This window comes from Sus scrofa, chromosome 2 (genome assembly GCF_000003025.6).
Source record: "Sus scrofa isolate TJ Tabasco breed Duroc chromosome 2, Sscrofa11.1, whole genome shotgun sequence".
Lineage (NCBI taxonomy): Eukaryota > Metazoa > Chordata > Mammalia > Artiodactyla > Suidae > Sus > Sus scrofa.
Window position 1 is genome coordinate 11,622,178 of NC_010444.4, and position 25,273 is coordinate 11,647,450.

Below are 25,273 nucleotides of genomic sequence, written 5' to 3' on the forward strand. Positions count from 1 at the left end.
TAACAGGTCTGGGGGTACAGAGAGAGCCTCCCTGAGGAAGTACAGTAATCCCCCTCATCCATAAGGGATAAATTCCAAGACCCCCAGGGAATGGCCAAAACCTCAGATAGTACCAAACCTGTACAGAGTTTTTCCCTGTAGGTACACAGCTATGTTTTATAAAAGTTTAATTTGTAAAGTCGGCATGGTACAAAATTAAGAACCATAACTAATAATAAAATAGAACCATTAAAACAATATACTATAGGAGTTCCTTTTGTGGCTCATTGGGTTAAGAACCCAACATAATGCCCACGAAGATGTGTGTTCAATCCCTAGCCTCACTTAGTAGGTTGCGGCAAGCCATGGCATTGCTGTGGTTGTGGCACAGGCCTTCAGCTACAGCTCCGATTCAGCCCCTAGCCCGAGAACTTCCATGTGCTGCAGGTCCAGCCTTCATGTATATATATTTATATAAATATATATATATAAAATAAAATTAAAAAATAACAATATACTATAATAAAAGGTATGTGAATGTGGTCTCTCTCTCTCTCCCAAAATACTTTATTGTAGGGAATTCCCACTGTGCTGCAATGGGTTAAGAACCTGACTGCAATGGCTTAGGTTGTTGCAGAGGTACAGGCAGCTGTGGCCTGCATTCAATCCCTGACCGGGGAACTTCCATATGCCATAGGTGTGGCCTTAAAATAAAAACAAAAGAACTCATTGTACAAACGTGATGCCTTTTCCATTTTAACTAAGCACTTTTCACGCATGGTGGCCTCAATTTTTGCAGTTGGAGGTGTGACAACAAAACTAGCATAAAAATCTTTTTTCCCTCTTCACAATTTCACAGTAGAAAATTTGTTCTTACCATAGATCTTAGAAACCTCGGCATACATTTTTTTCTTTTCTATTCACGTCAAGAATGGTCATTTTTTCAATTAAAGGAAGCACTTTATTGTTTTTCTCCAGCACATCTGAGTCACCAGCATCACTACTCTGGCGCTTTGGGGCCATCATTAAGTAAAATAAGGATTATCTGAACACAAACACTGCAACACCCAGAAGAACCACTCTGATAATCCTGACAGCTGTTGTGATTAATGGGCAGGATACACTCCATAAAGGGATGATTTATGTGCCAGGTAGGCTGCAGCTATTGGCATGGGTTTCATCATGCTGCCAAGAATGGTGAGCGATTTAAAAATCTATGGATTGCAAATGAACATTTCCACAGAAAAGAAACTCATGGACTTGCAGAACAGGCTTTGTGATTGCCAAGGGGAAGGGGGAGGGAGTGGGATGGACTAGGAATATGGGGTTAATAGATGCAAACTATTGCATTTGGAGTAGATAAGCAATGAGATCCTGCTGTATAGCACTGGGGAGCTATATCTAGTCGCTTAGGATGGAGGATGTGAGAAAAAGAAAGTATACATGTATGTGTGACTGGATCACTTTGCTGTACAGTAGAAAATTGACGGAACACTGTAAACCAGCTATAATGGGAAAAAAATCATTAAAAAAAAAGAAAAATAAATTAAAAAACATGGGTTGTTTCTGGAATTTTCCATTTAGTATTTTCAGGCCATGTTGGACCACAGGTAAATGAAACCACAGGAAGTGAAACCGTGGATAAGGGGGATTACTGTCACCTTTAAACTGAAGGATGAGGAGGCCATTGAAGGGAACAGGAAGCATCAACCACCTGAAAGCAAGCATTTAAAACCACAGGTGCAAACACGCCTTGAGGCAGGGAGGAACTTGGCATGACAGAACTGGAAAGAGTGAGCTGGAGCCTAATGTGCCAGATGGTGAGATAACAGGTGGGGAGGCAGGCCAGGAAGAGACGCGCAGGTCCTTAGAAACCATATTTTAAATGTGGAGTTTTATTCAAAGGGCAAAGCCTTCAAGGTTTTAACCAGGAAGCAAATAAGCAGAATTATGATTTTGAAAAATTACAGCTTTAGGTGCGAAACTCAATACTCTGAGCCCAAGGAGTCCCAGGCATATTTTCACCTCTATGGGGATATAAGTAACTTTTGCTTTGGGCTGCACCCATGGTATGTGGAAGTTCCTAGGGCAGTGATCGAACCCAAGCCACAGCAGCGAAAAAACACTGAATCTTTAACTACTAGGCAACCAGGGAACGCCTAAATAACTTTTTAAAAAGGTTACCAGCACAGTGATAAAATATGTCTTTGGCAAGGAAAATGCAAAATTGACGTTTTCCTAGATTAAAGTCTTAGGGGAGTGTACGGCAAACTGTGTTCCTTGAGGATTCCTTTTCTTTAAGTGGGGTCTATGTATTAAGCAGTCTGAGAAGTGCTGCTCAAGGAGTTGGTCAATCAGAGAATGACTCATGCAAGTGACTATGAAAAAATTTGGAAGTTACTATGAAGGTGCCGAAATTATGGTCATTTGGACCAAGGTCATGGCGGTAGAGGCAGATAGAAGCAGGTTCCAGAAGGTAAAGTATATGACACTAATCAGATCAGTAATTGAGGGAGACAGAAGTTATCAGGTTTGACAACCAGACTTAGGTATAGACAACCAAGTTGATAGTTATTGGTGAGACAATGAGAGTTAACAATTATATACTGCCTATTATGTACTAGGTACTATTCTAATCACTCCCACAGTAACTCATCAAATTCTCACAAAACCTTGGGAGATTATTATTACCTAAAATTTACAGACAAGGAAGCTGAGACTCAGGTTAAGGCACTTACCTAAGGTCACACAGTTATTACATAGCAAGGATGGCAGTACCAACAAAGTGAGCAAGTTAGCAATAAAAGAAAAAGATTTCATGGGAGTTCCCATTGTGGCGCAGTGGTTAACGAATCTGACTAGGAACCATGAGGTTTCGGGTTCGGTCCCTGCCCTTGCTCAGTGGGTTAATGATCCGGTGTTGCCGTGAGCTGTGGTGTAGGTTGCAGACGCGGCTCGGATCCCGCATTGCTGTGGCTCTGGCGTAGGCCGGTGGCTGCAGCTCCAATTGGACCCCTGGCCTGAGAACCTCCATATGCCGCGGGAGCGGCCCAAGAAATAGCAAAAAGACAAAAAAAAAGAAAAGAAAAGAAAAAGATTTCAGTTTTGGATATGCTGACTTTGAGAGTCCCATGAGACCATCCAAGTAGAAATATGGAGAAAGTATTTGACTAGAAGTTGTGTCTCAGAAGGGAATCTAAGATAGAAACAAAAATGTGGAAAATATTAGAATGTTTGAAGGCTTCTACTTGCATGTGAGACAACCTACAGTATGTAGGATGAGGAAAAAAACAATAGTTTAATGCAAAGCCCTGAGGACCTACAACGTTTGACGTTAAAAATATATATCTATTGGTAGTGAGTACTTAGAAGGAGCAGTCAAAAAACTGGGACGGAGCTCCCATCGTGGCTCAGGGGTAATGAACACAACTAGTGTTCATGAGGATGCAGGTTTGATCCCTGGCCTCACTCAGTGGGCTAAGGATCCGGTGTTGCCATGAGCTGTGGTGTAGGTCAAAGAGGCAGCTCAGATCTGGCATTGCTGTGGCTGTGGCTGTGGCGTAGGCTGGCAGCAGCAGCTCCTATTTCACCCCTAGCCTGGGAACTTCAATATGCTACAGGTGTGCCCCTAAGAAGAGAGAAAATGAAAATGAAAAAAAAAATCAAAAATAAAATGTGATCAAGTTAGGTGAAAACTTAAAGCTGCCTTACATTTGAAAACAATTTGTTGGTAACATCGACTGAGAAGTTTGATACAATGGTGGGGCAGAAGCCAATTGTAGAAGTTGAAAGGAGTCTGCCAGCCATTAGACTACTGTAAGGGCTGTTCTCTGCCCTTCTCTTCTCAGCTCTGAATCAGAGAGCTGATCTCTACAATCTTATTTCCCACCAGATGTCTCTACTAACTGGCTTGCAATTAGGAGTAACCAGTGCGAAGCTGGATGGTAAGAATTTCCATCTGGTTCTATTACTGGTCATCTAGTTTTCAGGAATGCCTGGGAAGCTGACCCTTGGTTAACTCTCTTGACATAAATTCAAGGAACTGTCATGAAATTACCTATACCAGGTACAAAAGAGATGACAATCTAAGCAAAGACTATGTACTACTTTGTCGTTGCTGCCCCAGAGAGTGAGGGCTAGTCACATATACCAAGGAGCTGTATAACGAGGTAGGCATGAAAGGGGAAAAGCCCCTGGTACTGATGGTTTCCTTGAGCTAAGTTTGTCCATCTACAGCTAAGCCTCAGCTCTCATGGCCATGCTCATTTCAAGTGCCAAATGACCAGAACATCAGAAGCTGTGCCTGGGAGTTGTAACATCTCCCCTACGGTGATATTGTGCTTGCTGAGTAGTTGTATGTCCTGTACCCTTTGTCATGGCTAGGTAGACTTGATGCTGAGAGAGGTCTACAGTGCCTCATGAATTTGGTAATGAATCTGCATCCAACCTCACCGCTGCTGGTACAGCAGAGTGGACCTTGCTGGAAGGAGACTGGAGGGTGGGAGAAGAGGAGGATCTAGGGTATGTCTCCCCCTTAATCTCTTCTTCTGAGACATCTCCAGTGAGTCTACACTTGCTAGGCAGCCCTACCTTCCATAGTTCCATTGCTTCTATTTACCACTCCAAGTCTAGGGTAACGGCAATTGGCAGTCACCAAACCTGGGGTGCCTCGCCTTCTCCTGTTTACTCTTTCAGTTCATCTAAAACCCCTCATTATTAACAGAAAATGAGATAATATCCTGTGGCATGGGGTGGCATCACATCCCTTAATTTGTCACCCATTGTTTCTTACAATGGTGAACCAGTCAAAGGCAAGATTTTTGAGGATGTAACTTCTGCAGTTGTCTGTGGTAGCAACAATAAAGGTTAAGGAGAATATGGGGTGAGATGGCTGCCTCTGACGTTGTGGATCAGCTTACAGGAATAACATTTTCAATTCAAGATCTTAATTTCTCTTACTTCGACTTACATTCCAAAAACCAGAAAGCATCTATACAAGCTGACAAGGTGTAATTATTTTTGCTGTCCACAGGCCAGAGGAGGCTGAGAATTAAAGCCAAGATCTAATTGTTCAGCTCACAGAATTATAATGCAAGTTTAGTGTACATCCCACCAAGGTCTCTATTGTAAGGATTTGATCATTGTCTAGGAAGCAGCCAGATCCTGAGACTCAAGATAGGTATTTTGAATACACCTGAGAGGATCTGAGCCTCTCAATCATCTCATCACTTTGAGACTTAAAGCATTAGCTTCTCCTATTCTGACTGAACAACCTGGACTTCCTTTGCTTGAAGACCCTGAAATAATCTAATTTGAGGCAGTTTTCTTGTTCCAAAGGATATGTCTGTTCTCTGTCAAGCGTATACCTATAAATTATTGTCTCTGGAACCATCACTAGGGTTGGATCCCAGTCTGCAACAAGAAGACACATAAAAAGTTTGATCCAACAGGAGATAGCTTAAACAAAAATAATGACAAGATATTTCTAATTTATATTTGCATAAATTTAGGAGATGTATTTAGAATTGAATTCTTGGTGAATTAGATTTAAAAAAAAAAAAGAACACAAGTTGGATTGTGCCACACTTATTAATGTAGATGCAGTTATGAAATGTGCTATCTTAAGCAACAAGAATTGACCCCAACATTTTGCTTGATGGAAAGCTGAACTTGGAGTTCCCTGGTGAAGCAGTAGGTTAAAGATCCAGCATTGTAACTGCTATGGCTTGAGTTGCAGCTGGGGTGCAGCTTCAGTCCCTGGCCCTGAAATTTCTGCATGCCCCTGGCACAGCCAAAAAAGAAAAAAGAAAGAAAGCTGGTCTTAATAGTGACCAAGAGTAGGAAGAATGAAAAGCCAGAAATACATTGTCAAGTGCTTAAGGAGTTGGTAATGTTGAAGAGGATTTATTAATGTACAACCCACTCACCTGGTCTCTTTCTTCCTTGGGAAGGTGTGGAGAGCTTAACTATGACATTGGGAAATGAACTAGTGAAGGGAAATGGTTGGGAAGGATAGCCAGAGATGGGGCCCTGAAATTATCTGTCAGTTTAATCTGACTCTAAACTTGCTAAAATCAGATAGCGGTCCTTAATCACTAGAGAAAAGGTTGTAGCAATGTCTCTAATTGGTTACAGAACCAGGGTGACAATAGGAGTGTTCTGACCAATAGAGATTTGTGACATCAGAGAACGAGTAATAGGTAGAAATGAAATAGATGGTCAGCTACAAGTATTTCTTAAACTACATAACTGGAAAAAATTTTAATTATTGCATATCAATCATCTACTGCTGCATAACTAACCTCTATAATAATAATCCACTTTAATAAGTGGATTAAAACAATCATTTTCTCACAAATTTGGGCTGGATTTAGCTAGATAGTTATTGTATTAATAACTATTGCTTGGGGTTAGCCATGTTATTTTACTCATCTGGTGGCTCACCTAATGCAAAATGATCAAAAAAACACCCCACTCGATACCAAGGGTTCCAGGCTGACAGCTAGACTGTCCCAGTTCTCCACTATATGGCCTTTCCAACATACTAGCTCATGTTCATACACATGGTGGGTCTCCAGAGTCAAACAGCAGCACTCATGCAAAAGCAATTTTCAACCTTCCATTTACATCATATCTGCCAACTTTCTATGGAGCCAAGGAAGTCACATGACTAAGCCTAAATTCAAGTCTAGACCTAAGGAGATCTCCTGTACAGAGATTTAAATTTTAGAAATCTTAGCATCTCAGTATCACTTAAAGCATTGCGATTTAATGAGCTCACTAAAGGAGAAAGAAGCATTTCAGGAACTAGAATATTACAACTTTTAGAAACTTCAGTCACATTAGGAAGAAGCAGCAAGAGAAAACCAAGAAGGATCAGTCAGAAAGGTAGGGGGAAAATTCCATAAGAGGATAGTGTTCCAGCCAAGTAGAGGAAGTATGAAAGAAGAGAGCAATCAATTGTCAGGTGAGGTAAATGAGAATTTAAAATCAACATTGAGAGCAGCAGTGTGGTAGTGACATGGGATATTGATAAGACTTGCTTCAGAGAAGGGATGGGGGCTATTCAAGTCTAAATGGAATCATTCTAAGTCAGAAATGAGAAAGTAGTTTGTAGCTGTAAGACATTGCTTCTGATGCAATAACTAGGAAAAAATATGACAAAATTTTTAAATCACATTTTGAAGAGACTGGAAAGCTGGAAGTAGCAAAGGCTAAATGAATTAGAGGTAGTAAAGTGTAATTCTAAAAAAATAAAAAATAATTTTTAACCCCAAAAATGAAATACACACACACACACATACACACACGTGTATGTAATCATCCTCAAATTAAAAAAAATTGGAGTTCCCTTTGTGGCTAAACAGTTCACAAACGCAACTAGGATCTATGAGGAAGTGAGTTCTATCCCTGGCCTCGCTCAGTGGGTTAAGGATCTGGCATTGCTGAGATCTATAGAGTAGGTTGCAGATGCAGCTCTGATCTGGTGTTTCTGTGGCTGTGGCATAGGCTGGCAGCTGTAGCTCTGATTTGACCCCTAGCCTGGGAACTTCCATATGCTGCAGGTGCGGCCCTAAAAAGAAAAAAAAAAAAAAACAAAGGATCTGTCCATTGTAATGGACAACAGAGGCAAACCCATAGGTGATCAACACATCAGCATTAGCAGAGGGAAAACATGGAGGAAAGCATGTCATAATTAAGTCCATACCTAAGTTGATACAGTCTTTTTTTCCCATCTTTATTGAAATATAATTGAGAAACAAAAATTGTATATATATCAAGGTGAACAATAAGATGATTTGATATGCATATATATTATGAAATGATGACCACAAGCAAACTAATTAACATACTCATCATCTCACATAATTACCATTTTTTCGTATTTGAGGGGTAACACCTAAGATCTACTCTTTGCAAATTTCAAGCATACAATACAGTATTATCACTTATAGGCACTATGCTGTACCTTAGATCCTCAGCATACATTTGTCTTATAGCTCAAATTTGTACCCTTGGGCCAACATTTCCCCCTTCATCTCAAGCCCCATCTCCTAGCAACCACCATTCTGCCATCTGCTTCTATGAGTTCAACTTTTTTTTTAGATGCCACATATAAGTGATACCATAAAGTATTTGTCTTGCTCTAATTTATTTCATTTAGCATAATGCCCTCAAGGTCAATCCATGTTGTCACAAATGGTATGAATTCCTTCTTTCTCATGGCTGATTAATATCACCTTGTATAAACATACCGTAGTGTCTTTATCCATTCATCAGTTGACGGGCATTTAGGTTGATGTCATAATCATGGCTTTGCCAACAATGCTGCAAAAAACATGGGAGTAAAGATATCTCTTGAGATACTGTAACCAGACTTGTTTTACAACGAAAGCCTTGTTAATAGCTAAAGCTCAGGGGTTTGATGGACTGGTTCTTGTTTCGCTTTGCCCATTTTGCTCTGTTTCTGCCTTGGTTCTTGTTTCTCCAGAAATGCACAGATGTGTGTGTGCTAATCTGGACCATGCAATGACCACACTCAAGTTCTAATATCAGCAAAGCACCTCATGATTAGTGTACACAGCTCCAAAAATAGAAGCATAGCCCCTGCCGTAGCACATGACCTGCAGCCATTTCCTGCTTTCCTTCGTATACAAATCCTGGCTAAACATGGGGAGTTGGAAGTTGGTTCTTTCAGACAGTAGTTCATCTTCCCCTTAGGTTGCCAACTTCCTTAAAATAAAGCTACTTTTCCTTTACCCAACACTTGTCTCTCAGTATTGGTTTCTTGAGCAACAAGCAGCAGAGCCTGAGTGCAGTAATGAAGCTGATTGCATTTCCTTTGGACACATACTCAGCATTGAGATTGCTGTGTCAAACAATAGTTCTATTTTTAATTTCTTAAGAAAGTGACATACTGTTTTTCATAATGACTATACCAGTTTATACTCCAATCAATAGAGCACAAGGGTTCCCTTTTTTCCACATCCTCATCAAAACTTGTTACCTCTTTTCTTTTTAATAACAGCCATCCTAATGGATGTGAGGTGATATCTCACTGTGGTTTTAATTTGTATTTCCCTAATGGTAGTGATGTTGAGCATCTTTACACATACCTGCTGGCCATTTATGTATCTTCTTTGGAAAATTTCTCTTGCTCTCTCTTTTTTTTTGGGGGGGGGTCTTTTTTTTTTTAGGGCTGCACCCAGGGCATAGGGAGGTTCCCAGGCTAGGGATCAAACTGGAGCTGCAGCTGCAGGCCTGTGCCACATCCCTGGCTGTTTGGATCCGAGCCGCATCTGTGACCTACACAGCAGCTTGCAGCAAGGCCAGATCCTTAACCCACTGAGACAGCCAGAGATCAAACTGCATCCTCATGGAGACTATGTCAGCTCTTAACCCACAGAGCCACAACAGGAACTCCAGTCCTTATATATTTTAGATATTAATACCTTCTCAGATATATGCTGTATGATATAAATATTTTCTCCTCCCATTCCCTAGGTTGCCTCTTTACTTTGTTGATGGTTCTTTTACTATCGAAAAGTTTTTCAGTTTTTGTAATTCCACTTGGTTTTTTTTTTGTTTTTGTTGTTTATGCTTTTATAGTCAAAAAGCCATTGCTTCTTCCCTATGTTTTTTTGTACATATAAATTCGATCCATTTATGAGTTTCCTTCAGTGGTGTTCTGTTTGCCTTTGTGATCTGCATGGCCTCACATTGGTGTCTGTACATTTCAAGGCACAAACCGCTCCCCATTTTACATACTGCTTTTTATAGCCTACTGTTCTCAGGCTGTGGGCTGATGGGATTGCCTCTGGGATCACAGTCAAGCAGGGCTGGAACTGAGTCATTTGGCTGTTGAGTCACTTGGTCCTCAGTTGAGTCTGCAGACAGCAGACCTGTTTCTGGGCACGAAAATGGCTGTGGTTCCTGCTCGGTCACTGGGCAGATCCCTGCATGAGCACTGGCCCAGAACCGTACCTGAGAGGGGCTGGAGCCAAGTCGCCGGGTCCCTTCATGATCCCTAACTGAACCAAGGTCAGTGGACCTGCCCCTGGGCACAGATGAGTATGTCTCCTGCCAAGTCCCTGGGTGGGCAGGACACTCCCGGACCATGGCTGAGCTTGGATAGAGCCAGGTCTATATTTGGGATCCAAAGCCCTGATAAGATTGGCAGGCTTATTACCCAAGGCTCAGGTGGGCATGACTTCTCCCATGTCCCTTGTCTGATGGTACCATTCGTAGAACCAAAGTCAAACAGAGCTGAAGCCAAGTCTTCTAGGGGATAAGGCTGTTTCTGGGTCTGTATCCAGGACTATGGCCAGTGAGCCTTCCTCCTCAGGACAACAGGGGAAATAACAGGCCAGGAAGAAAAATTTGAGCTGGAAGATGCTGTGCTTTAGCTTGTGTGAATGAAAATCTGTCTTCTTCAGTTTACTTGTTTAATATAGCCTCCTCTATGGCTTCACTGACACCACAATCTTCTACCTGGAACCCAAAGCTTCCACACAGGAATCTTTGTCCATTGATGGATGCTAAAATTACTATTGCTATGGGGGGCGTAGCAAAGGTCCTTCTATTCCGCCATCTTGCTGACTCAGAGCAAATAGTTTAAAGCCAAACCAAGAGTATTCTTTAATACTTTTTTGGAAGAACTATGATAAGCAGCATTTCTCACATGTAGCATGTAACATCCTTCCTGGCACACCAAAAATTCACTTTGATGTACACCTCTATGATCTTCTTCTTCTTGGGCTAGAAAATTCTCAGAGCATCTACCTTAAGAGAAAAATCAGAAGTCAAAAACCACTATGCCGGAGACCTTCTCATGTGCCAGGCTCCCGTATCCTGCCTGCTCCAACTTCAGATTTAGAACTTCTACTTCCATTTGTATCTGTTGTCAGCCCTGTCCCCATCAAATCTAATCTCTCAGGAGATAGAAATAAAGCGTAACCAAAATAGGATGGGAAAGAGGGAACATTACTGAAAATAATCCTTTACATCATTTATTCCCACTGGGCCGAAGGCAAATAAGGAAGGTGGACCCTGCAGGTTTGGTATAGGAAACAAAAAAAAATGATTTCTTCATTTTCCCTGACCGTATCTTTCAAGTCGTCTTCCTGGTTTATTACATTATTTGGACAAACGCACTTGACCACACCTCCTGACATTGCTCAATATTTGCTTCAGTGAAAGAGGCTGAGGCAAACTAAAGGAGGAGCTCCCATTACCCTATGTCCATCACCCAATAAATAGACAGTCAAGCCCTCGCCATTCCCATACAACTGCTGGAGAGATGAGACAATCACACCAGCTGCCCCTCGTGGGGCTCCTATTGTTCTCTCTCATTCCAAGCCAACTATGCCAGAGCTGTGGTGAGTATCCTTTGAGCTAAAATTGCTCTAGTATGATGGTCTCCTGAAGGCTATGGACAGGGAGCTTTGTGTAAAGTTACCTAAGAAAAGACCCTATTCCAGTGCTGTATGTTGTTGGACTCTATGAGCAAGGCAAAGGGTGGAAGGAGATGGTGAGGAAGGTTCTGCAATGTGTGTTATCTTAAGAAGGATCCTAGATTCAATATTAACTTGCCTAACTGTTGTTCCTATGCTGAGATCATCTCGACCACAACAGCCCTACCAAGTAATTACCTATTCTTGTTCATTGTCAATGACAGAAAATTCACAGAAGTTTTCCAAGAGGTGGAAAGGTATCTTTTGATGTTCTATTTTTCTGAAGTTCCACACATGGGTTTTGGGCTAACTCCTTGTAATGGCACAGAAAAAAAAAATATCCATAATCTCTTTGAAATGATGATGACTGCTGTCCTGTCATTATTGAGATTAGTTATTCCAAGCTACACATACCTCTCTTGTCAACTCTTCCCCAAGGACATGGATAGAAGCTCCATCATGTAGGCTCCAGAGAGTGTGTGATTCCATTAAAAAAGAAAGAATAATGGGGTTGAGGTCTAGTCTGATCCCTTAGTAACTTAACATTCCATGTTTCTAAATTTTTTAGTTTCATCCATCCATAAATGGAAAATAATCAGGGAAGAGTATTGAAGCAGGTGATTTCTTAAAGTTTGATATGGCTAACAGGTACATGATATCACTCTCTCTCCCTCTCTCTCTCTCTCTCACTGAAGTATAGTTGATTTATAGTATTATGCCAATTTCTGCTGTACAGCATAGTGACCCAGTCACACACACACACATATATATATATATACATTCTTTTTCTCATACTATCTTCCATCATGGTCTATCCTAAGAGATTGGATATAGTTCCCTGTGCTCTACAATAGGACCTCATTGCTTATCCATCTAAATGTAATAGTTTGCATCTACCAACCCCAAAATCCCCATGCACTCCACTCCCTCCTGCCTCCACGTTGGCAGCCACAAGTCATTCTCCATGTCCATGAGTCTGTTTCTGTTTTGTAGATAGGTTCATCTACACCATAGTGTAGATTTCTCTTTTATAAGTCTTTACCCTGGAGTTGAGCTTCAAATCAGTGCAGAGATGATGCTACTAGGTGGTGCCATCTGCGATCGCATCTTCTGCTACTCTAGAGCCTACAAGAAGACATCCGGCCCACAGCAGAAAGACTAGAGCTCAGACTCTGCCAACTCTAATTTTTTTCCTGGCCTGTCATTTCCTCTGCTGTATCCTGAGAATAGGGGTTCTCTATAGAGGCTTGAAATTTAAATCATCATACAAAACATAGTTAACTTTGTAATTAGTGGTCAAGGAAGCCGATTTGAGTTGTTGACCAGGAACTAAAAAGTCTATTTCAGTGCCAGAAAATCTGCTGAACTGGATGCTTCCACGGAATCTCAGAGGTGACTCACAATTGTCCAATTGTACAAACCTTTCTACAGTCACTTTATTCAGATCTTCCTGGAAAAAGTGAAGAAAGGTGGGTGTGGAAAATCACATTTCCAGGACTCCCTTAGTGACAGAAACTTGAGTTGAGCTAGAAGTAATAATATGTACAGTATTTTATAGTTTATGAAGTGGTCTCTTATCCAACACCTATGAGCAATGCTAATGTCCATAATTTTTACTGAGGTCAAGAAAGTTACATAACTTACTCCCACTTACAAGTTAAGACGCAAAGAATCCAGCCAATGTCTGCCTCAACCCAGGGTTCACAGTCTCACTATGCCACAAACCCATGAGATAACCTGGAGATGGATAGGCTTTTTCTTGGGACCACGGTCAAACTACATTTAGAAATGTTGAAGTGACAGTTAACTCTTCTTAGTCCCCTCTAGTGCTTGGAGGGCTCTGTATTTTCTCTTCATCTCCACAGCGAAATGTGACTCCCTCCATTTTTGCCTGCGATTTGGACAAGCTGTAGGCCAACACTGGAAAATGTTCCAAAGGGTGCATATGGCTGAGCAACCATCTTATGATAATGCCTGGCCAGCTCGGCAATCAGACAATGCAGCTTTGGGGTCAATCACCAATGACGCATAGAATGTTTTGCCTTCTTTCTCTTTTCTCTTCTTCTCTTTAGTATTATTAACCCAATGGAATTAGAAGATGGAAAAGGAAATAACTGAATCCAGAAAGCAGATTGGTCTCTAGGCTGGGAGGGCAAAAGATGTGTATTATGGTCTCAACTAAAGCTCTATTGTGGCTCAGTGGGTTAAGAACCTGACACAGTATCTGTAAGGATGTAGGTTCAATTCCTGGTCTTGCTCAGCAGCTTAAGGATCTGGCATTGCTGCCAGCTGCAGTGTAGTTCACAGCCACGGCTCAGCTATGGTGTAGGCCTGGAGCTGCAGCTCCAATTCAACCCCTAGCCTGGGAACTTCCATGTGACGTAAAAAGAAAAAAAAATTTTTAAAAAGGCTCCAGTGACCAAGGTCTCTTTAAGGACACACCCTCTAGGCCTCAAATCAGATAGGCGTACTAGATCTACCAGGCAGGACTTGAATTTCACCAGGATACAATGGAAAGGCTGAACCGGTTGTTAAAATATCTGACACTTCCACGCCGGTTCGCAAAAAAGTCCACCTGGCATAAGTGGGGCTCCAGACCCACCTTCGTTTTGTTACAGCAACATTGCCAGATGGGTCTATGTCTGTGCCATATCTGTTACTACATATTTTAATAGCACCCCTGTTCCTAGCCCAAATATTTCATGAGTCTGTTTTTCCTACTTCCTCCCTCCCTTGCCAAAGTGGTAAGCGAGAAAGACTACTCCCATCTAAGGCTGCTGATAAGCGCAATGGACAATTTAGAACAAATCAGAGGAATCTATGGAGCCAGCATCCTGTTGTCGCAAAGACTTGCCAGGATTCAGAACCCAAGCCTCGAAGAAGAGCTGAGTCAGCGAATCCAAGACGATATGAACAGGAGAGGTGAGTGTGCTTACATTCCCCAGAAGACTTAGGGAAAGACTCACCTACCTTTAAAGATGAACCCTGGTGAGTCCTAAGAATTGTGCCCAAAATATCCCCAATACATCAGTATCAGCAGTATAACACCTGAAGTGAGCAGAAGTGGTAACAAAACACTACACACACAAAAGGTATGTATTATAAACCAATGCTACTTAAATTTTTTTAAAGAAATCTAGCACAAGTATGTAATTTTTTAAATAAATTTAAAAATTTACATTAAACTTTAAAAAAGTGAGATGACAAAAAGTTTCCTCAAAATATCAATCCCTTGCCACTTACTCTAGAGCTGGGCCTTCCTTCTTTGGGCCCTGAAAACCATTTTCTTTCCAGAAGTCACAGGGAAAAGCAAAAGTAATTATGGACTCACATCCATTAAGACTGTTATATAATCTAGCTGAGTTCAGAAGGAGACAGGAGTAAGAACCACAACTAAGGAAACTGCCAACAGGAGTTTCCATTGTGGCTCAGTGGGTTACGAACCCGACACTGTCTCTACGAGGATTCTGGTTCAATTTGATCCCTGGCCTTGCTCAGTGGGTTAAGGATCTGGCATTGCCATATGATGCAGTAGGTCACCGATGTGGCTCAGATTCTGTGTTGCTGTGGCTGTGGTTAGGCCTGCAGCTGCAGCTCTGATTCAACCCCTAGCCCAGGAATTCCATATGTCTCAGGTACAGCCATAAAAAATAATAATAATAATAATTTTTTTAATTCTAAAAAAGAAAGAAAGCTGACAACAGAGAGGCAACCATAGAGCAATGGAGATGTGGACTGGATTTGAGACCAGACCCCACCTGGAGCATTTCACATCAGTATGGAGCCTTTGCTTTCAAACAAGTATGGGGGGCCAGGGGGGAGCCATCCCCACCTCGCTAACAAAATTATTGTGAGAATTAGGAGCAACCTGGGAGTTTTGATACTCTATAAAGCAGAAAACACAAGTCAAATGCTCCTATCCTGCCAGATGGCACCCCCAAAAAGAAATTCCCAAGGCTTTATTATTTATCTATTTTTATTCTTTGTTCATTTTCACATGATTCCAAACAAGAGCCCATAATTTCATGGCGAAGGCTAAGATCTAGCTTGCTGCTAGAAAAGAATCGTATCTCGTGGAGATAAAGAAGAGAACTATCAAATATCACTATTGAGTGGAACAGGAGAAAGAAGTGCTGGCAATGGAAGTCACAAGGAAGACTGGAGGCAAAAAAAAAAAAAAATCACGAGCATGTACCTTGTTTAACTCGAATACTTTTCTTTGCAGACATGTCCAATTTAACCTCGGGACAGCTTGCCTTGATTATTCTGGCTTTTGGAGCATGCAAAAACCCTGATGTCAGGTTTATACATGATCATCACCTTGTTGAGAAACTAGGGGAAAAGTTCAAAGAAGAAATTAAGAACATGGGTGAGAATCAAATGTTCAGAGACCCTGGACACCCTTGCCTTCTCCTCCACTGATTCAGAACTGTATGACGTTTCTCTCCACTCCTTCCTTCTCTTCTTCACATTCATCCTGCTCTCCCTTTGAAAATCACTTTCCCTTCTTCCCTCTTTCGACGTGTGCCTTGACTTTTCTTTCCAAATGTGTTCAGCTGAGCATTGACCCTATGTCAAGCACCACATCCCCACACAAACGTATGGGCCACCGTTCCCTAATCCTTGGAAGCCTGGCTTTTAGACAAACGACACCAGAAATAATCAGGCAATACAAGACACTGTGTCATAAGTCCCCAACTATATGATCCTTGTATAAAAGCTAAAGATGGCAAAAAGAATTTCATCACTGGGAAAAACAGGCTGACCATCCTGGCTGCTGGTGAGACATGATTTTTATTTCTGGGGTCTAGCCTTAGCGCTGTTACCGCTGAATAAGAGGATGGCAAGGATGGCATTTTTATCTCTTTAGCACTGGATCTCCCAAGTCATAAAATGAAAGGGGTTTTTTTTGGGGGGGGTTGGTTTTTTCGTCTTTTTAGGGCCACAGCTGGGGCATGTGGAAGTTCCCAGGCTAGGGGTCACATCGGAGCTACAGCTGCAGGCCTGTGCCACAGCCACAGCAACGAGGGATCTGAGCTGCATTTGAGACCTACACCCCAGCTCATGGCCACATCCACTGAACCACTGAGGCCGGGGATCAAACCTGCATCCTCCTGGAACCTAGTCGGGTTTGTTACTGCTGAGCCACAACGGGAACTCCCTAAAACGAAAGCCGAGTTGCATTTGGTGGCCCTTAACAGCCCTTCGATGTCCCCGGTTTGTTGATTCTCTGTGATCTCTCCTCTCCCTTAGTCACTTTTCTTTCAATGCAAAGAAATGGAAATCAAGGAAGGAGAAACAAGGTGAACCACATTCCCGAGTAAGGTGTTTGTTTTCTCTCTGCCAGAAATACACAACGGCAATCCGCTGACTAACTATTACCAGCTCAGCTTCGACGTTTTGACCTTGTGTCTGTTCAGAGGGAACTATTCAATCAGCAATGTCACTCATTACTTCAATCCTGAAAATAAAAACTTTAATCTTAGCGGCCATTTCTCAGTGGGTGAGTCATTAAACACAATCCCCTTGACTGAGAAGCCACGGACACCAGTAGGTCTTGTCCTTTGAATTTTTCCACCAATAAGTACTTGAAATTTTTCTATCCCCTTTACCCTGGTCTCCTCGGGAGAGAATCTGTTTTAGAAAAATGGATGTTGGGTGGTATTTAAGCCTCTTTCTAGACAAGCAATATAGTATATAGACCTGGTTCCTGCTCCCTCTTCTCATCGAGTCACCAATGGATGTCAACCCTTGACTTTAATTTTCCCATCAGTAAAGTGAGGCTAGATCATGAGAATCTTCATATGCATCTCAGAAGGTATAAATGTTAGAGAAAGGGGTGTCTGCTATATCTTGAAATCCCTCTCTCCCATCATTAACTAGCATGACCGACCATCCCAATTTGCCCGGATCTATCCTTCTGTTGGTAGTGACATTCCTTCATATCAGGAAATTGCTCCATCCAGGCAAACCAGGATGGTGGCCCTGTCACCCACATTTTGTGTCCTGACAGATACTGGAGCCGTGGCTGTTCTTGCTCTGACCTGTGTGAAGAGGAGTATAAGCAATGGGAAGATTAAAGCAGCTATTAAGGATTCAGACACAATCCAAAAATATATAGAGTCACTGGTACATAAGATCCAGTCTGAGAAAAATGGTGGTCTCTTTGGAAACGCGTATAGCACAGGAGAAGCTATGCAGGTGAGTCAGAAGGTAAAACAGAAGACAGAAGGAATCATGCAGGAAAGCAACATCTTGATCCTTCCTTACTGGCCTCCTGAGGGCATAGCATCCATCCTGTTTCCTACACTGACTGATTTGGCCCATGTGATACCCCTTCCCTGTTTGAATTGTACTCGCCTCACCTCCATCTTTACCTTTCCACATCTGCTGCTTCTGTGAAGCTTTTCCTGACTACATTTAAGAAATTCTAGAGCCTACTACATACAATCTATCTTGCTCTATCACAAGCAGTTTCACACTTGACCACGGACCATTGTTTGGTGCTTTCATCTTTCCTCCCCAAATTAGACTATTGTTATGAAAATAGCAAGTGGTAGTGGCAGTAACAGCAGCTGGCATATTTATTGATAGTCTGTCATTAATGTACACAACCACCCAATGAGGAAGGACTTATTACCTCCATTTCCTAGAATAAGAGCATGAGTCATGGAGTACCAGTAACTTGCTTAAGGGTACGAGGCCAGAGAGTGATGACAGATGAGGCAGGACTGAAATAGCTGGTTTCAAAGTTCATACTCAGCACCTATACTGTCCTATATATGTTCTTTGAAGTCTGAGACTTTATTCTTGCATTCACTCACTGACCTACTCAACTTGAAGGAGTAGAGACAAGAAGAGATCAAGAAAGGTGTATAGGAAAAAAAAAAAGTTTACTACGTCTTTAGTATGACTTAGCGTCTGTTAGGCTGACTCAGTTTAAAAGGACTTTCAAAAAAAGAGAAGCAAGGACAAAGGACAAAGGCAGGAAAGAACATTATGTTAGGAAGATCACAGTGTTCGGCATGGCCAGCACAGAGTCCTCGGGAAAAAGTACAACATGAGGCTGAAGACGTGAGCAAGGGGCTGATCATAAAGTTTGCTTGTATTGTTGTTCCTGTTTATGCTTGCTCAGCTTGAAATTAATATAAAACAGGAGTTCCTGTTGCGGAGCAGTGGAAATGAATCCGACTGGCATCCATGAGGCTGCGGGTTCAATCCCTGGCCTCGCTCAGTGGGTCAGGGATCGGGTATTGCAATGAGCTGTGGTGTAGGTCACAGATGCAGCTCGGATCCTGTGTTGCTGTGGCTATTGTGTAGGGCAGCAGCTGCAGCTCTGATTCGACCCCTAGCTTGGGAACTTCCATGTGCTACAGGTGTGGCCCTGAAAAAAAAAAGAAGAAATTAATATAAAATAGTGGTTTCCCATTCTGGTTGCACATTTGAATCACTGAGAGGCACGTTTAGAAAGCATTAATGTTTATGCCCCACCCAGCCAGTTAATACCGAAATTTAGGGGTGGAACGTGGGCCTTGGTCTTGCTGAAAAACCCTACAGGTGGTATTAATTCACAGCAGGATCAAGAGCTCCTTGTCTATCAGACAGTTTATAAGAGGAGACGTAATAGGATCAGGCCTTTTTAATATCCCACAAATGCTGGTTGACTTCGTGGTTATTTTTAAGGGTCTTCGAGAAAAGATGAAAAGGGGGCCTGTCCTTCCTTGAGAAACTACAGAGAAACATCTTTAAGTTCAGCCCATTTGAGTCCTTGTCTTATTCACTCTCATACCCTCCTAACTTTTCCTACCCCATAATTCTGCCCCTTCAGTCCAGTTTACATCTGCTGCATGGATAGTTTCAATTCAAGAACCTATTTGACTTTCCACTGCCAAGTAAATAATGGCAAACATTGCATAGCAAAACTCAAGGCTCTACCAATCTGGCCCCAAACTTCTCCAGGCTGTCCCACAATTGCCTGAATGCTCCCCTTACACCAGTCCTCTTAAGCCAGAAGGAGTCCTCTGGGGATTTTACTAAAGTGTAGAGACTCTCACCATGGCCAGGCCATGCCCTGCCCATTCCTACTTTAGCCTCTTTGGTCACATCATTGCTTCCTCATGTCATCTGCTGAAACGTCATCACAGCGCCAAGGTCTCTTCAAGTATCGCCTTCTCCACCAAGCCTTTCCTCAGACTCACTCAGTGTGTAGGAGCTCTTCCTCCTCAGAAACGCCACGAATCTGTTAACAATATTTACGGAGTGCCTCCCACATGAGGGCATTGTTCCAGTTAATGTTGGCAATACAAGAGTGAAGAGGGTAAAGAAAGCCTGACACTATGATAGTTTGTGCTATTATGCAACTCCCACCTCCCTATCCAAGCTAGCTCATAAGCTTCTTGATGGTAGGAAACATATCTTAGTGGTCTAAGGCGGGTCCTACACAATGTCCAATACATATTTACTGAATTAGATGTCGGCTGTCCCCTATTTGAAGTTTCTCTCATTTATTCTCATTCTCTCACTCTCTCATTAGGCTCTCTTTGTCGCATCAGACTATTACCAAAATGAATCAAATTGCCAAGAAACTCTGGACGCGGTGTTTAACAACATTTCTCAGGGAGTATTCCGTCTACCAATCGCTGCAGCCCAGATCTTACCTGCCCTGTTGGGAAAGACCTACCTGGACGTTAACAAAACTGCTACTTGTCCCCAAAGTCCAGGTATAGTACTAAAGAGCAAACTCTTTTGCCTTTCAGCATAAAACCCGAAGGGTGTGAGATGTGAGTGTCCTCTGGGACTGAAAGGGACCAGATAAGCCCGTAAAGCATAACAGTTCCCAGATGGAATTCAGCCCGCCAAAAGTCATCATGGATTATAACCACCTGACAGTTTATTCTGAACAGGGTAGGAGATGCTGTTCTTGGTTCAAACACTGACAAACAAGGTGGGGGTTGATTAAAGGATGCTGATCTCCCAAGGGGTGTTTTCTGATTGCCATGTACAGAGCTCAATGAACAATCCCTCGGGGACATAAAGCATTTGTATGGAAAGAATAAGGCAGTACTATAAGAAAATGGCAACATGAATCATTCATCAAACTGATTTTGCAGCAAGAGATAAAAAGGGACTTTTTTTTCCTTCTATCTTGTTCATTTCTGTTTCAACCACTTATAGGTTTAGGGACTTTGGACAAAAAGTTTAACATCTAGCTTCAGTTTTCTACTATAAGAAATGCAGGGAGTTCCCACTGTGGCTCAGCGGGTTAAGGACCCAACGTTATCTTCATGAGGATACGGGTTGATCCCCGGCCTTGCTCAGTAGGTTAAGGATCCAGTTGCCACAAGCTGTGGTGCAGGTTGCAGCGAAAGCTCTGATTTGACACCTGGCCTGGGAACTTTCCTATGTCGCAGGTGTGGCCATAAAAAAAGTGCAAATGATAATAGTATGTAACATAGGTATTCGTAAGGACTGGAAGCAGAGAATCCATATAAAATGATTAGTACATTTCCTCGGCACTTATTGTTTTCAATAAATATTAAGAAATAAAAAGGAAGTGGATTGGGTGAAATAGGGGAAGGACACTAAGAGGTACAAACCTCCAGTTAGAAAATAAATAAGTCATGGTTATATAACATACAGCATAGAGAGCAGAATCAATAACATAACTTTGCTTGGTAACAGACCGTTACTAGACATGTTGCAGTATCAATTCATAATGTATGTTTGTTTTGCTTTGTTTTGTTTTTTGTCTTTTTGCCTTTTCTAGGGCCGCTTCCACAGCATATGGAGATTCCCAGGCTAGGGGTCTAATCGGAGCTGTAGCCACCGGCCTACACCAGAGCCACAGCATCGTGGGATCCGAGCCGCATCTGCGACCTACACCACAGCTCACGGCAACGCCGGATCCTTAACCCACTGAGCAAGGCCAGGGATCGAACCCGCAACCTCATGGTTCCTAGTCGGATTCGTTAACCACTGCGCCACGACGGGAACTCCTCAGTTTGCAATGTATGAAGATGTCAAATCACTGTGTTTTACACCTGAAACTAACATGATATTGTAGGTCATGCTGCATAGCACAGGGAACTCTACCCAGTATTCTGTGATAATCTATGCGGGGAAAGAAGCTGAAGGAGAATGGATGTGTGCATATGTATGACTGAGTCACTTTGTTGTATGCAGAAATAATCACAAACTTGTAAATCAACTATAATAAAACAAAAACATATTGTAGGTCAATTATACATCAATTTTAAAAAAAAGAAAAAAAAGAAAGGGGGAGCAGTATTGTAGGCTGTTGTAGGCTGCACCAAAGCAAAAAAAAAAAAAAAAAAAAAAAAAAGCCAAACCACTTCTGTAGGAAGTGGGACGTGGGGCAATTGAATTTTACTGAAATAGCTAGAGGCTGAGGCAAACACAAGCCTTCCCAAGCTGATGAGTATCTGGTTTCAACTTGTGCTCTAGTCATGTGAGATCCACCCCTCAATGGATGGTACTTGGTTCTTGCACAAACCCTCTTCTACATAAAGAAAAGGGGTCAATAGATAGGGGTTGGATAGCTTGCAGATTCCAACAGCATTTTTATTATTCTGAACAATAATTTTTCTCTGCTTTTCCATGTCTGCCAGTTAACATCACTGATGAGCCTGTACCTGTGGTACCTACTCTCTCACCTGAAAATATCTCAGTCATTTACTGTGTGAAAATCAATGAAATATCAAATTGCATCAACATCACTGTGAAAAATGGTTCTGTCTTCCTCGATGTGATGAAGGCGGCTCAGGAAAAAAACAGCACTATATATGGGTATGTCTGTATGTAACCTAAGGTTAAGGAATGTAATATGATTATAAGAACCTCAGCAAGAATGCATCTGCACCTGAATACAAAATACATTGAAAACACTTCTCAATCAGTACCTTTGCTGTCCACCCACATTGCAGGGCAGGACTTAAAAAAAGGGAGGTGAAACTTCACCTTCTAGTACATAGCATATACTAAATTACTGCTCACCGAATAGATGAATAAGTACCAGGGATCTCTCTCCTATTAATAAAACTCCTTCAAGAAATAGAACTTCTTCAAGTTCCCTGGTGGCTCATCGGGTTAAGGATCTGGCGTGGTCATTGCTGTGGTACAGGTTCAATCCCTGACCAGGGAACTTCTGCATGCTGCAGGTGCAGTCAAAGAACACCCGCAGTCAGATATTTTATGTTTAGAACCATGGTTCTTAACTATTTTTGAATCACCAATCCCTTTGAAAATCAGGCAAGTGGGATTCTCATCCCAGAAAAATGAACAAATGCACAAAACTTGTCATTTAAATCAGAGGTTTCACAAATGCCCACTTCTTTATGCCATCCCTACCTTTAGGGGATTCGTGTACATCCTAGGTTAAATTCCTCATACTTGAAAGGATAAATATTAAATTAAGATATTGACTTTGCCTCTAAAAAATACGGTGTATTTGGCTTCTTAAATCCAACTGACAAGAGTTTATCATGTCAAATAGCATAAAGTAAGACACTACAGATAAAGTCATATATGTGTCAAAATATATGCCTGTGTGTGTTTATAACTATAATTATATATATGTAGTTATAATTATGAAGGTGGCTTTCAAGTGTCCCCAGGAAGATAGAGAAATGTGACTAAAGACTATGAAACAGACATTGACTATGTCACTTTTTATTAAACAAACATAAAATATTAAATATCCTTTCCTGTTCCTCATTTGTAAGCGCCTGTAGGACAAGAGGTTAACACTTTGTTGTACTGCTTTAGTATCTTCAACAGCTACTGTCTTGGGTAGAAGATTAGAAATTGTTGATGGCAGAGTGTCTTCTACAACAGGAGGGAGGGGCAGAAACCTTGGGAATGATTTCTCTAGTTTTGCATGGATTGTCAGTGCCTGTATCAGAATTATCAGGAATGTTGACAAAATGTGCAGGTTCCTGGTCTCAGAACAGACTTACAGAATCAGGGTATCTGGGGATAGGGTGAAAAGATGTGCATTTTTTTTTTGTAATATCTTCCAGTGATTCTTAGGTACATTAAAGTTTGAGAAATGCCCATGTGGAGTTGCCTTGAACATGCTAAGTTCTTGTAACCCATTCACTGTCCCCCAACAGTTTCACCATGACGGAGACCCCATGGGGCCCCTACATCACCTCTGTTCAGGGCATATGGGCCAATAATAATGAGAGAACCTACTGGGAACTTCTGAGCAACAACAAATCACTAAGCCAAGGTAAGGGGGAATACGCCAAACAACTACGCAGGGTGAGATGCCCAAAGCATTTGGGTGTGAAAGTGAAAGTTTTGGTGGAGAGTGTGCCAAGGAGTTGGGAGAGCAATATCCATTATTTGATGATTTGATGATCCAATCACTTGACCCACTTCTCCTCCTTCATCCTTTTCAGGAGCTGGGAATTATGTTGTCAAAAATGGAGAGCATTTAGAGATTCGTTGGGCCACATACTAAGAAACTCAAACCCTCCTCCGTGGGTCTAATCTTCTTGGAATGGAATTACGTGTGGAAATTGATTTTCATATTTTCCTTTTCATTTAGCTCAATCCCAATAACACAGTCAATAACCTTGGCTTCTCTCTTTGCACATTCAATAAAGTATCAGCAATTATACAAAAAAAAGCATGTTCTAATCATTTCACATTAAAGGGGGATGCTTATTAGAGAGAAAACAGCCTCCGGAAGAAGTGAAGCGAAAGAGATTAGACCAATGTGTCTAACAAGCTGAGTTCTACTCACGGATCCCCTACTCACTATCTAGGTGACCTTGGGCAGCTGAGGGAAATGGAGAAAAAAGTTCTAGGTCTAATGTTGCAGCTGCAACCAATGAGATCCAGGAGAAAGTTTGTAGGGAGACTGAGCTGTCTGAAACTCAGATGCAAGTGAGGAATAGAGATGTCTTGGCTTCCTATAGACAGTGGGTAGGAAGAAAAATATTGCTCTGGAGAAAGGGCAAAAAGGGGGGCTTATACATCAAAAGTCAGTCCATAAAGTTTGAGCAACAATTTCAACCTCTCCTCCAGCTGCCTCCCCTGGGTCCCACTTGTTCTTCTGCCACATTTATTTTCCTTTTATTTCACCATAAAAATCACCCTTATATTTATATCATCAAAATACACACGCAAAAAAAAAAAAAACACTCTAATGTTCATTTCAGCGGAATTCACTTTAAAAAAAAAGTTGAATCATATCTAAGCATCACAAGGTGGGTTAACCTTTTTACTGAGTACCTGAGCTCCATGCACATTCAGTCGGGAACCAGAAATGCCTTTAAGATGCCAAAGGGCAAAGGATGCTCCAGATAAAGCATGAAGTAACCCGTTTAGGCCATCAACATAGGATTGGATAAAGAAGGTGTGGGACATGTATACAATGGGAAATTACTCAGCCATAAAGAAGAATGAAATAATGTCATTTGTGGCAACATGGATGGACCTAGAGATTATCATACTAAGTGAAGTAAGTCAGACAAAGAAAGACAAATATCATAAGAAATCACTAAGGTGTGGAACCACCTTTTAAATTGATACAAAGTAACTTATTTGCAAAACAGAAACAGACTCAAAGATTTTGAAATCAAACTTGTGGTTACCAAAGGTGAAATACTGAGAGGGAGGAATAAATTGGGAGGTTGGGGTGGGCATATACACACTACTATATACTAAATCAATAAGTAACAAGGACTTGCTTTATAGCACAGGGAAGTCTACTCAATACTCTATGATGGCCTATATGGGAAAAGAATCTGAAAAAGAATGGATATATGTATATGTATAACTGATTCACTTTGCTGTACACCTGAAGCTAACAC

At 41.7% G+C, this 25,273-nt stretch overlaps 2 protein-coding genes across 3 annotated transcripts in view; one reads left to right on the forward strand and one right to left on the reverse strand.

The window, feature by feature from the left end:
* The window catches only part of LOC102158414 (placenta-specific protein 1-like), a 62,871-nt gene extending 47,106 nt beyond the window's left edge, over positions 1–15,765 (reverse strand). Inside the window, exons 1-2 of the mRNA XM_021082989.1 lie at positions 15,628–15,765; positions 8,235–8,307 (exon numbers count right to left, since the gene is read on the reverse strand). Coding sequence (XP_020938648.1) covers positions 8,235–8,252 — 18 coding nt within the window. The 5' untranslated portion in view covers positions 8,253–8,307; positions 15,628–15,765. The remainder of the gene's footprint in view (positions 1–8,234; positions 8,308–15,627) is intronic.
* TCN1 (transcobalamin 1) lies at positions 11,200–24,084 on the forward strand. 2 transcript variants are annotated; one of them, XM_021082977.1, is made up of 9 exons: positions 11,200–11,357; positions 14,175–14,354; positions 15,658–15,801; positions 16,780–16,935; positions 17,446–17,633; positions 19,966–20,152; positions 22,061–22,238; positions 23,564–23,682; positions 23,855–24,084. In XM_021082977.1, the coding sequence occupies exons 1-9, from the start codon at positions 11,279–11,281 to the stop codon at positions 23,914–23,916; spliced, it is 1,293 nt and encodes a 430-aa protein (XP_020938636.1). In that variant the 5' UTR covers positions 11,200–11,278; the 3' UTR covers positions 23,917–24,084. The 2 variants fall into 2 exon arrangements, with proteins under 2 accessions (XP_020938636.1, XP_020938637.1); XM_021082978.1 differs by lacking the exon at positions 16,780–16,935.

Excerpts from the sequence above, each read along its gene's own strand:
- TCN1 (XM_021082977.1), top strand. The coding sequence starts at position 11,279 with ATGAGACAATCACACCAGCTGCCCCTCGTGGGGCTCCTATTGTTCTCT. Across the intron at positions 11,358-14,174 it reads CCAACTATGCCAGAGCTGTG|TGGTAAGCGAGAAAGACTAC; the intron begins GTGAGTATCCTT and ends CCCTTGCCAAAG. Across the intron at positions 22,239-23,563 it reads AAAAACAGCACTATATATGG|TTTCACCATGACGGAGACCC; the intron begins GTATGTCTGTAT and ends GTCCCCCAACAG.